The following is a 12631-nucleotide window of genomic DNA, read 5'->3' on the forward strand; positions in this document are numbered from 1 at the left end:
TTATTGTCCCAGCCCTACTTCCGACATCATTAGTTGCGCAAGTTGCACTTTAGGCGCAAGTAGACTGCATATGGCCGTTTGGCCGGAAGCTAGAATTTTACTTTGTAACAGTAAATATGAATATTTTTCTTACACAAACGCATCGCTTTGCTTCAGAAAGCCTTTATTAACCTCCCGGAGCTGTGTGGAGTTTTTATATAATGAATGGATGCACTTTTTTGAGCTTCATACTGATGGTTGCAATGGCTGCAATCCACTGCCATTATAAAGCTCGGAAGCGTCAGGGTGTTTATTAATATAACTCAGATTGTATTCGTCTGAAAGAAGAGAGTCATATACACCTAGGATGGCTTAAGGGTGAGTAAATCATGGGCTAATTTTAATTTTAAAGTGAACTACTCCTTTAAGAGTGATAATAGGTCATTTACTTTAATGACTCCCTCATCGTAAGCAGTGAATGGCTTTGTTAGACAGCCAATAACTCTTGGGCAGAGAGGTTATTTTTGGGATATAGAGAGCATCAATGTCAAAGCACTCATGAGGGCATCTTGGATAAACAACAGGGAAGATGACGGAATGGTACACTGTCTGTGTTTTAGTTATAATAGTAATGAATATTAATACCAGCATGTGTCTAGAAAACATTCACAAATGTAGATTAATTAATATATTGCAGTTAAATACAGCTAATTATGTCATGCTGTGATGTGTTAAGCTGCCACAATCATACAAGCTGTTTGCAATTTGACGCTCCATTATTTTTTGAAAAGCATTAAAGGCACAAATCCTATTATTTTTCTTTAATTTGTATATGTATATATATACACACACAGACAGATTTGGTAGATTATGTACAAATTGTAGTCTGTTACTGATTCCAAATTACATGACAAAAATTGTAGTCAATAAGGTATTACACATTACACATTTTAGGTAACAGTCTATAATCGGACTACTTTTTGATTACTTTTGACCTGACTCGTTTATCACATTGTTGCAACGTTGAGAAATGTTGAGAAAAACCTCCTTAAAAGTGAAATGATGTCTGTAAATCCAGTGGTCAAATGCTTTGAGGCCTCTCAATTTTCCATGTAATTATAACCACCTGTTAGGTAGTGGGTGGTACTGTATGTGAGTGCAATTTCACAAAACTAGAAGACTATATATGAGCTATATATAAGCTGTATACGATTTTTAAACATGAATTAGAAGAATTAGGGAGAATCAATAAATGATGAACAATTTACTGCCATTGTGTGAATATGTAATAAAAAAAGGTCGTCTGATTACAAGTAATTTAAAATGTAATACAATCTCATTACAAGTACTTAATATTTGGAATCTGATTACATAATCCAGATTACATGTAATCAGTTTTACCCAGCACTGCACACACACACACACACACACATACAATTATATACATACACACTAGATTTCATGTTCACAAGTTTAGATATATTAGAGTTTTTGTACTCTATTCATGGAAAGCATCGGCTAAATGTAAAATAAGTCAGCTAAATAATATCACATTCAAGTGTAATGCCATTGATAACAAAATGTTTGAACTGAGATTGAACCTAGTGGCCTCCACTATTCGTCAAAAAATGTTGCACATAATAGTTTCATTAAAGTTTCATAAACCAATAAATGCACCAGAATGAGGTTTTTTGTCAGCAATGCCATCTCTCTGACAGTAAAATAAAACATTTATGTACTAAAAAATACTGTCTGGGCAAGTGGTGTCAGCACAAATCTCACACTTTCCTCCAAATGCAACTGCAAGCACACTGACCCACTGCAAATTCCTGCAGACGTCACAATTGCTATTTACATTAGAGTAGTGACTGCCTACCAGCAAAAACAACAGTAACAGCAAATGTGGGTTGTGAAATATGTAGCCTGCAGCCATGAGCACTATGTGACATTTTGAGCACAGGAAATAACTGTGAAGCACACTTTTTTTTTTCGTTGTCTAATATAATTCCCTTCTTGCAGTAACTATGTTTTGGTTGCTAAAAATAACAACACCATTTTCCATATAATAAAGGGGTTATTTCACACATTTTGTTGTTGTTGTTGTTGTTCTTGTTCCCAGAGGTTCACTTAAGAATATTAGTAAAGGTTTTTGGGTCAAAATCAGTCATTATATAGCTTTTTATAACCATATTCCATTTTTCATCCTTCAGTATCAAATGCCTTTGATAAGGCTGTATTAGATTGTGACAGGATCCGAAAATAAACCACACTGAAATGTGTAGCACAGACTATCATACTTACTTGAAATAGGGACCTTGAAAAATAAAGTATGGATCAAGTCGCTTTTGCAGTTTTAGTTTCAATAAAGGGTCTACTGTTTTCATAGTATTTTAGATTTGGATTTTAATTAGTAATATTTCTAATTATTTCTAATATCTAAAAATATCAAACGAAAGATCTATTTGAGGACGATAGAACCATTTTACTTGAATTTACTGTAGCTCTGCTTTTACAGTGATAAAAAATTGTTTATAAAAGCCTTGTATATTTTTGCAGATACATCCTAAAACAAGAATAAATTAGTATGATATCAGAATCGTAACGCAAAATGATTAAGCTCATCAAATGCCACCTCATCTTTTAAGCATATTTGAACTTATACATACAGAAAACAGTTCTGTATGTTGACTGAATAATAGCTTGCTGTGTTGATTTTAGAGTGATCTCCATTCATATTAATGAGCATTATATCTGATTACCCTGACATTTAACTAGAAGTCATGGGGTCAAGTTGAGTGAAGCACAAGCATCAAGCCATGAGCTTCAGGCATCAGTCATAATCAAAAGTTACACTGCTTCCATTATTTTCACTAGTGCAATGTGACAACTCACTTTCTGACATGAGTTTCAGAGAAAAAGTATTGGATAATATTTGGCATTAGAGTGATGTCTGTAAAATATACAGCTCTTGCACTCATTGTACAGCATTGCATAACTCTGACATTTGTCTTTCACTTACTCCAGAATTCATACAGCTGATGATGGCATCAAAAATAATTGACCTAAGTAAGTACCCAAATACAGTACACTGATATGTGCTCACTGTGCTGAACTAATCATCCAAATCTGAAAGGTTACTGATGAAGTTCAAAAGTCCCATTTATTAGTCCCATTATTTTCACATTATTTAGTTAGTGAGATTTTAGTCTAATCAGAGGAAAAATAAGGAAATATCAGCAGGGTGCTGAGAGGAAAAGAATGATTAGATGGCACAGCATGACGTAAAGGGATGAGAAGGCAGCAATGTTCTCAAAATAAATAAATAAACATTTCCACATTTACTTGCGCAGATTATGCATCCTAAAGACCTGGGCGGATTCGAAAAAAAAAAAAAAAAAAAAAACTTTTAACTTCTTAAAAGTTCCAAAGCATTGCTTGTGGCAAAATTACTCAACTCAGACAGCACTGAGACTCTCTGAAATATTCAGTATTCAGAACCTTGTGGCTTCTAAATTGCAGTTCTCTTATCAGTTGAACTCATTCACATTAGTTTGGATTGTTCTTTTAAAATCTCGATTTCAAATAACTGCATCTGATTAGAGGCAAGGACAGCTCAAGATCAATGAGCGCCATAGAAGCACAATCTCTCTGGTAGTGCTAAATGCAAGCTATTTGTCTCTCTCTCTGTTGTTTCTGTTCATGGAGAGAAGAATTCATTTACAGTTGAATTGGTGCGCATCCCTTTCACTATCTAATAAGTTTGGGCCAAATGAATTGTATGGAGCACAGTAAAATAAAGCCAATGAGGCGACCCACTCCATGTAAAATAAAAGTTTTATTAGGCTACATAATTATTATTTTTTTTTTTTTACATTTTTTACAAATAATAATCATTTCTTTAGAAGGTCATTTTAATGATCAAAAAAAGATGCATCTAAGTAAGTAAGGCCATTTTAATGATCAAAAAAATATGCATCTTCATTGTGACAAATTCTTGCCAAACCTTACATTTTAAAGGGGTCATGAACTTTTGACATGTAAGAGGTTATTGTACTATTAAAACATCCTGTAAGTTTCAGAACTCAAAACTTCGTTATTAGTCCAAAAACAGCTTTTATTGTAACAAAGCTCTGAAAACGATTTGTGTGTAATAGTGTGACAAAAAAAAAAAACACCTCAGCAGAATCAGATCAAATCAAATGACGTCCAACTCGACCTCTCTGGGCGTCTAATGGGGTGTAGGGATAGAGTTGTGGGTAGGGTTAGGGTGTGGTTGTATATTCTAGCTCCACCCATTAAGCCCAAATTACCCATTTGCTCTGCAGTGAGCAGCCTCTCTTAAAGCCTACTCTACATCATGACATCTTTGGCCCCGCCCACTGGCGCATTAGTGAGAGAAGAGAGAAGCAGCATCAATGGACTAAAAATAACATTACCTTCCAAAGGATCCTAATGCTAGGAAAGTGTTTATTTATTTTCAAATATGTGAATGTCTCAGTAGAGCATTATTTGTTTATTCTGTACATTTCACCGTGGATTCTTTGGTTAATCAGTCGCAATTTTGACACAGGCTTTGCAGACAGACTTTTACTGTAAGATATGTACCTGACACTAATGCCACAACATGTAAGTAACCGTGTTAGTTCTAATGCCTGATCTGTGATCAGTGATTTCTGATATGATTAATTTACAGTCAGAAGTTCTGTCTCAAAATAATTTATTGCTGTTTATGCGTCTGTAAATCTAAATTGTCAACTTCACATTGTTCTCTTAGTAGCATGAAAATAAGCTATTTAAATTGTAATTGAATTATATACAGAGAGCGATCAAAGAACACTCCCTTTATAATCGCTGAAGCTGTCAATCAAACAGTGCAAAATTATCAGTGACTGAGTTCAGGACTCTCGCAAAAACTCCCATTATAATCCACTGAATCTCTTATTTACATCATGTTTTCATTGTTAGCTATGATGAAAGCATTTGTGAGAAATCGAATGCTTAAATCGAGCTGCAATGATGAGATCACTGCATTCATGCGCTCAACAGACATGTCTGTCATCAGCTACAATGCTCATCGCTGCAACCTTTCATGCGACGGAAGTAGATCTAAATATAATGCTATTGTGGCAAGCAGGACTATTGCTAATTGCCGGTGGGGTGTTTGCTAATGAGCGCCACCTGCGCTGCCGCACTGGTCTTGAGTTTCTCACGGACTACTGCTGCACACACATAGACAAAACAAATGTAATGTAAAAATGTAAAGTCCAGGCCTGGTCTTCTCTCACCCTTCACTGTCGTCACTCCTCCTTTAATGCTTCTGAAGCTCCTCCGTGAAAAACTCGAGGCGGTGCGGCACGCAGGTGACGCTCATTAGCAATCACGCCAACCTGCTTGCCACAGCTATAATCAACACTTTTCATGATTAGTTAAAAAGCTGTAATAGTAAAATCATAGTAAAAGATTTTGAGAGTTTCATGTGGAACACTATGCAAAGATGTTAGCCAATCACAGCAGTGGGCATTTACACTGAAGTCTCAAAGCAGACAGGATTTCGTCTTCACCTGGGTTTCACGGCTTCAGCACTTCACCACGGACATCTCGCTGACCATCCAGTCCTTGTGTCACCAGCTACTCACTCATCACCGGATCTTCACTTTCATCTTTACCTATAAACTGAGTTTACTTGCACTATTGCTTCTGTCGTTTGTTCGCCATGACAGAACGATCTGACCATGCTATGGAAGCAGCAGGTAACCCATCATCTCTCGAGACTTTTGTCAGCACAAGTATACAACGTATGGATCATCAGGAAAAGAATCTCAACGACACAGCTCGGGCAGTTCAAGCGCTGGTGGCACAAGTGTCCGAGCTCACCCAGCAATTACAGACCCTGCGAAATCCCACTGCGCCACCCACACCGCCCGTTCCCCCCACACCACCGGAGAATGCTTCCCAGTCAGAGCCGCGCCTTCCCGTACCTGAGGCCTATGCAGGTGAGCCAAGTTTTTGCAGAGCGTTTTTGACTCGCTGTTCGATGCATTTCTCCCTGCAGCCAAGAACCTTCTCCAGCGAATCGGCCAAGGTGGCCTTCGTTCTCACGCTTTTGACTGGGAAGGCAGCACTCTGGGGAACGGCGGTGTGGGAGAATCAAGATCCATGCTGCACCTCGTTCCAGACACTCTCCGCCGAGATGAGGAGGGTCTTCGACCGCGCCAGCACCGGGAGAGAGGCGGCCCGCATCCTAGCAGAGCTCAAGCAAGGAGAGAGGTCAGTCTCTGATTATTCGATTGAGTTCAGAACCCTGGCGGTAGAGTGTCATTGGAACGAGGAGGCGCAGTGGGACATGTTCCTGCATGGGCTGGCTGACCGCATCCAGAAGGAGATCTACGCCCTGGACCTGCCCACGTCCCTCAATGGACTTATAGAACTGGCACTTCGAGTAGACGCTCGTTTATCCCGTGTGGAACGACGGAGGTTGCCTGGTCGAATGGCGGAAGGAGCCGAGATTCAACGGTCCAGCGGCGGGGATGCGGTCAGCCCTGTCTACGATCACGAGCCCATGCAGGTTGGGCGGGCTCGGCTTACTCGGGAGGAGAAGGAAAGGCGGAGATCCCAAGGACTCTGCCTTTACTGCGGAGCAGCAGGACACTTCGCCTTCGGATGTCCGGTAAAAGGGCAAGCCCGGCAGTAATTCTGAGGCTACTGTCGGGTGGGATCTCCGCCGAGAAGACCTCATCAACATCTACGCTCCTCCCAGTAAGACTGAGATGGTCAGCTCACGAGCACGACGGGCAAGCACTGGTGGATTCAGGGGCAGAAGGTAATTTTATGGACTACACGTTTGCACACAGATTTCAAGTTCCCCTCTTACCACTCACCCGCAGGATTGAAGTCCGCGCACTCAATGGCCAGGATCTACCCAACATTTCACTCACCACCGGACCCGTCACACTCATCACATCAGGCAACCATACGGAAACCCTGTCATTCTACATACTGGACTCCCCTCTCGCACCCATAGTCTTAGGACATCCCTGGCTCATCAAACATAATCCCAAAATAGACTGGCAGCAGCGCACGGTGTTGGAATGGAGTACCAAGTGTCATGAGTCTTGTCTTGTCTCTGCCTGTCCGTCTGTTTCTGTCTCTGTGTTTCAGGAGGAGACAGGGGATTTATCTAACGTGCCCACGGAGTACCTGGACCTGAAGGAAGTGTTCAGTAAGTCTCGGGCTGCTTCTCTTCCTCCGCACCGTCTCTATGACTGTGCAATAGACTTACTGCCAGGTAAATCTCCGCCTAAGGGCAAGTTATATTCGCTTTCTGTTCCAGAGAGGGGGGCCATGGAGAAATATATTTCTGATTCTCTAGCAACAGGGTTCATCCGTCCTTCCTCTTCTCCAGCGGGGGCGGGGTTCTTTTTTGTGGGGAAGAAGGACGGTTCTCTGCGACCTTGCATTGATTACCGAGGGCTGAACAGCATCACGGTAAAGAATACCTATCCTTTGCCGTTGATGTCTTCAGCCTTTGAGAGGTTGCAGGGAGCGTCCGTCTTCACTAAATTGGACTTACGTAATGCTTATCATTTGGTCCGCATCAGGAAGGGGGATGAGTGGAAGACTGCTTTTAACACCCCCAGGGGGCACTTTGAATACTTGGTCATGCCCTTCGGGCTGTCCAACTCCCCAGCAGTCTTCCAAGCACTCGTCAATGACGTGCTGCGAGATATGGTCGACCAGTTTCTATATGTCTACCTGGATGACATATTGATTTTTTCGTCTTCTCTCCAGGAACACGTGCAGCACGTCCGACGAGTGCTTCAGAGGTTGTTAGAGAATGGGCTTTTTGTCAAGGCGGAGAAATGCGATTTTCATGCACAGTCTGTTTCTTTTCTAGGGTACATTGTGTCGGCTGAGGGAATTCGGATGGATCCGGAGAAGGTTAAGGCTGTGGTGGAATGGCCAACTCCAGATTCCCGTAAGGCCCTACAGCGGTTTCTGGGGTTCGCCAATTTCTACCGGCGGTTCATTCGCAACTTCAGCCAACTAGCCTCGCCTCTGACTGCCTTGACCTCCCCTAGAACTACGTTCAGGTGGTCAGACGCAGCTAAGGCTGCGTTTGCCAAACTCAAAAGTCGCTTTGTTTCAGCTCCCATCTTGATTACCCCTGATCCATCACGTCAGTTCGTGGTGGAGGTTGATGCGTCAGAGGTGGGGGTAGGTGCAGTGATCTCTCAGCGTTCTCCCTCAGACGATAGAATGCACCCATGCGCGTTTTTGTCCCATCGTTTGTCTCCTGCCGAATGCAATTATGACATTGGTAACAGAGAATTGTTGGCGGTCAAGTTAGCATTGGAGGAATGGCGTCACTGGTTAGAAGGGTCGGGGGTACCTTTTATCGTCTGGACAGACCATAAGAATTTGGAATACATTAAGACTGCCAAAAGATTGAACTCCAGGCAGGCTCGGTGGGCACTTTTTTTCGGACGTTTTGATTTTACACTCTCGTACCGCCCGGGTTCCAAGAACATCAAACCCGATTCTTTATCGCGAATTTTTGATCGTTCCGAACGCCCGTCTACTCCCGAGTGCATTTTACCCGAGAATCTATTTGTCTCCACACTCGTATGGGAGGTCGAATCGAAGGTCAAGAGAGCCTTAGAAGGGGTAACGCCCCCGGCCGGTTGCCCACCGAACCGCTTATTTGTACCGGAGGGATTACGGTCCGACGTTATTCAGTGGGGGCATTGTTCCAATGTGGCTTGTCATCCAGGAGTTAATCGTACCAAGTTTTTGGTCAAGCAACGATTCTGGTGGCCACTCATGGCTCGTGATGTTCACAGTTTTGTTTTGGCTTGCTCAGTTTGCGCCACTGGTAAGACTTCCAATCGTTCCCCAGATGGGTTACTCCAACCGCTGCCTGTCCCTTCGAGACCCTGGTCCCATATTTCGCTAGATTTTATCACCGCCCTCCCACCCTCTCGGGGTAACACGGTAGTTTTGACCGTGGTGGACCGGTTCTCGAAGGCGGCCCATTTTATTCCCTTGCCCAAATTACCCACAGCCAAGGAGACAGCGTTGACCGTCGTTAATCACGTCTTTCGCTTACATGGCCTCCCGACAGACGTGGTTTCCGACAGAGGACCTCAATTTGTGTCCAAATTTTGGCGAGAGTTTTGTAGATTATTAGGGGCGACTGTAAGTCTGTCCTCAGGGTTTCATCCCCAGAGCAATGGGCAAACTGAGAGAGCCAACCAAGATCTGGAGAGAACGTTGCGATGTCTGGTTTCCAAGAATCCTTCCTCGTGGAGTCAGCAATTGTCTATGGTGGAGTACGCACACAATACGTTACCAGTGTCATCTACGGGCCTATCTCCGTTTGAGTGTAGTGTAGGTTACCAGCCACCAATGTTTCCTAGTCTGGAGTCCGAAGTCGCGGTTCCCTCTGCCTACGCATTTGTCCAGAGGTGTCGTCGCACCTGGACTAGAGCCCGCGAGACTCTACTCCAGGTGGGAGCGCGCACCAAGGCCAAGGCCGATCGCCACCGGTCTAGGCCTCCCGTATACGTCGTTGGTCAAAAAGTGTGGCTTTCTACTAAGAACATTCCGCTCCGCTCCGTATCTAATAAACTTGCTCCTAAATTTATCGGCCCGTTCACTGTCACCAAGATCATTAGTCCGGTGGCAGTCCGCCTCAACCTCCCTCCAGTGTACAGGAGGATTCACCCCGTGTTTCATGTATCCAAAATCAAACCCGTGTTTTATTCCCGTATTAATCCGCCAGCCCCGGTTCCCCCACCGGCGCGTCTCGTAGACGGGGAACCAACTTATTCGGTAAATCGTATTCTGGACATGAGGCGGAGGGGACGCGGAGTCCAGTACTTGGTGGACTGGGAAGGTTACGGTCCGGAGGCGAGAAGTTGGGTACCTGCCAGAGACATTCTGGATCACTCCCTTATTGATGATTACAATCGACAGGTAAGGGAGCCTAGGGACGCCAGGAGGCGTTCCTAGGGGGGGGGGTACTGTCACGGTTCATAAATTCATTGTTTCCTTCTTGTCTCGTGTAACTGTTGTTCTGTGTGTGTGTGTGTGTGTGTGAGTGGGCGTGGCACTCATTCCGGATGATCAGCGATCCAGCTGATCTCATTCAACACCCCAGCTGCAGCTCATTCAACCACCTATAAAACCTCACCGCACCTTTCTCTCATTGTCAGATCGTTGGTTGATGTCTCCCGTGTGTGGTCCCAGTTTGTCTACGTTCCTGTTCATGTTCCCGTTCCTGTTCCTCGTTCTTCGGATTTCGTCTTCACCTGGGTTTCACGGCTTCAGCACTTCACCACGGACATCTCGCTGACCATCCAGTCCTTGTGTCACCAGCTACTCACTCATCACCGGATCTTCACTTTCATCTTTACCTATAAACTGAGTTTACTTGCACTATTGCTTCTGTCGTTTGTTCGCCATGACAATATCACTGATTTATCATCAAAACTGAATCAGTTCAATTTTGAGCTTTTCAACTCAGGCTAAGAATTTTGCCATAAAATATTGCTTATGAATGTGGTTTCAATTGCACGGTGTGATTTGATTTCCAAGAAAATAAAGAATGTGCATCTGCACCTGCAAAGACGCCCCCTGAAGGTGCTGTTAGAAGAGCTCAGCGATCCACAATCATTGTGCAGCCATTTACTTCAAGTCAACCATTCTGTGTAAGAAGGACTGCCTGAGGCACTTTTCCCAGTCAAGAGAATTGGCACATAAATAACTGTTTAAACCAATCTAAACTGAATCTGTCAAGTCTATATAAATACATGCAGTATCAAAGGACAGTTTTAAAGTGCATAAAACTCTTCCAGAGACTGTAAAAAAGAAAAAAAATGTGTCATTAAAAGGCTAAAATACTTGGGAAAAAAAATGTTTGGCTTTTATTTATTCATTTTAAAAGCAGCAAGGCAAATTAGTTTTATTATGGAAAAAGTGTTGTCAGTGTGACAAAGTCACCATGAAATCAAAATAGACAATTCTTATTTTTGTATGAATATTGCAGGTTTTTTTTTTATAAATTATTTTTCTGTACACATAAAAAAAATGTTTACAATTCATGTGCCCTCCAAATCTTTAATCAAAGCTTCCCCTCTATCTTGCAGCAACCTCACTTCTCTGATGACGTGATTACTGGCGTGAGGGCGGGACAACCTGTCACTCACATGACTTCAGTCACAGCAATAGCAAACCACTGCAATGATCCAACAATCCAATCATTTCCTAATTTACATTTTTGATGTGGCAAAATGCATTATATTTGTAAAAAATTAAATAAAATATTTTTTTGCTTGATAGTTAAACTACATTTTAGAGTCATTATTTATTTATTTATTTTTGTAGAAAAAAAACATGAAACGTGAAACCATTATGATAAGAAATGTTGCATTAAAAAAAGGTTACACCTATTGCGATGTATTAATGAAAGCATGCATTAAAACAACATTTATTGAGTTCTCACAGTGATTTAATGTTAAGTTTGTATGTACTCTACCTGTCGACTGCTATTGCGCTCATGGAGTAAATGCTTGCAAACACGGAGGTGACGGGGAAAAAGTTGTGAAATTTGCAGTAGGCTTCTCCAAAATACCAATCATTGTGCGCGGCATAAACAAAATTAATCAAAGTGTTGAAGGCGGCCATCGATGCGTCTGAAAACGCCAGGTTGAGCAGAAAGTAATTGGTTACGGTTCGCATCCGCTTGTGAGCCAGAATGATCCACATGACGATCAGATTCCCGAACACCGCGATCGCTAGGATGGAGCTGTACGCCACAGACCAGAGCGCGATGCGCCACGGTGGCTGCACGAACTGGTTTGTAAAGTTCCCCGTTAGGTTAGATCCGTTTTGTGTAGGTTCCATGGCGAAAATGTGCAGAAATCTTCTGATATACAATACCTGAAGTGGACTGGAGACCGCGCGCGATGCACACTGTTCCAAATGCGCGCGAGAGAGTCCTTTGCTCAAACGGAAAACGGCAACATGTCACTTAGAAATGGTCGATTTGGTGGGAATCGATGCCAAATGGACCGACTGACAAATTCTCTAGTCTTTTCTATCGATACGTAAATCGCTTCTAAGTTCTTAAAGGCGCGTGGTTGTCTCCTGACTGTTGAACGCAGCCACGAGCGCAACACACTCTGTAGTCAGATGCAGCGCCATGCACAATGTGACAAGTGGACTAAGTAGTGCTACTGGGAGAGAGAGTGATCGATTGATTCACGGCGTAGAGTTAAAGTACAGACAAGGACAAATTGGACTGAATACTGAATTTAATCAATAAGTAAAACACATTTGCGAAACAGCTAGGTCAATGCCCAGTAGTTCAGAAAAAAAAAACACCAGCATCTATATGCAGAGGCTGTTGTGCCAAAAAAAAAAAGCGCTGTTATGGTATTAATTTAGTTACATATACTTTGTCATACATGGTCCTTATTTTATGTGCATTATTAAGCCATTATTTAAAAACAAATCTCAACATGTGGTTACTCAACAAAAAAGATAGACCGTGATTTTACTTTGGTTTTGGTGCAATTCAAACAAATGAAAGATAAATTAGGCGTAATTTGCGGTTGGGACATGTCATCATTCAGAGAATCTCAGGACGGAT

At 42.5% G+C, this 12631-nt stretch overlaps 1 protein-coding gene across 3 annotated transcripts in view; it reads right to left on the minus strand.

Moving 5' to 3' along the window:
• tacr3a (tachykinin receptor 3a) overlaps nt 1–12192 on the minus strand; it is a 47443-nt gene extending 35251 nt beyond the window's left edge. For 2 of the 3 annotated variants that reach the window (XR_014604527.1, XR_014604528.1), the window contains exon 1: nt 11516–12183. Coding sequence is in view for 1 of the 3 variants with exons in the window: in XM_084103113.1 (XP_083959239.1) it covers nt 11516–11883 (368 nt within the window). In the remaining 2 variants the exon portion in view is untranslated. Of the gene's footprint in view, nt 1–11515 lie in introns of all 3 variants that reach the window. The other variant, XM_084103113.1, reaches the window with a different exon arrangement.
• Between the last annotated feature and the right edge of the window lie 439 nt (nt 12193–12631).

The sequence above is a fragment of the Abramis brama genome (assembly GCF_963993115.1).
Source record: "Abramis brama genome assembly, chromosome: 2".
Taxonomy (NCBI): domain Eukaryota; kingdom Metazoa; phylum Chordata; class Actinopteri; order Cypriniformes; family Leuciscidae; genus Abramis; species Abramis brama.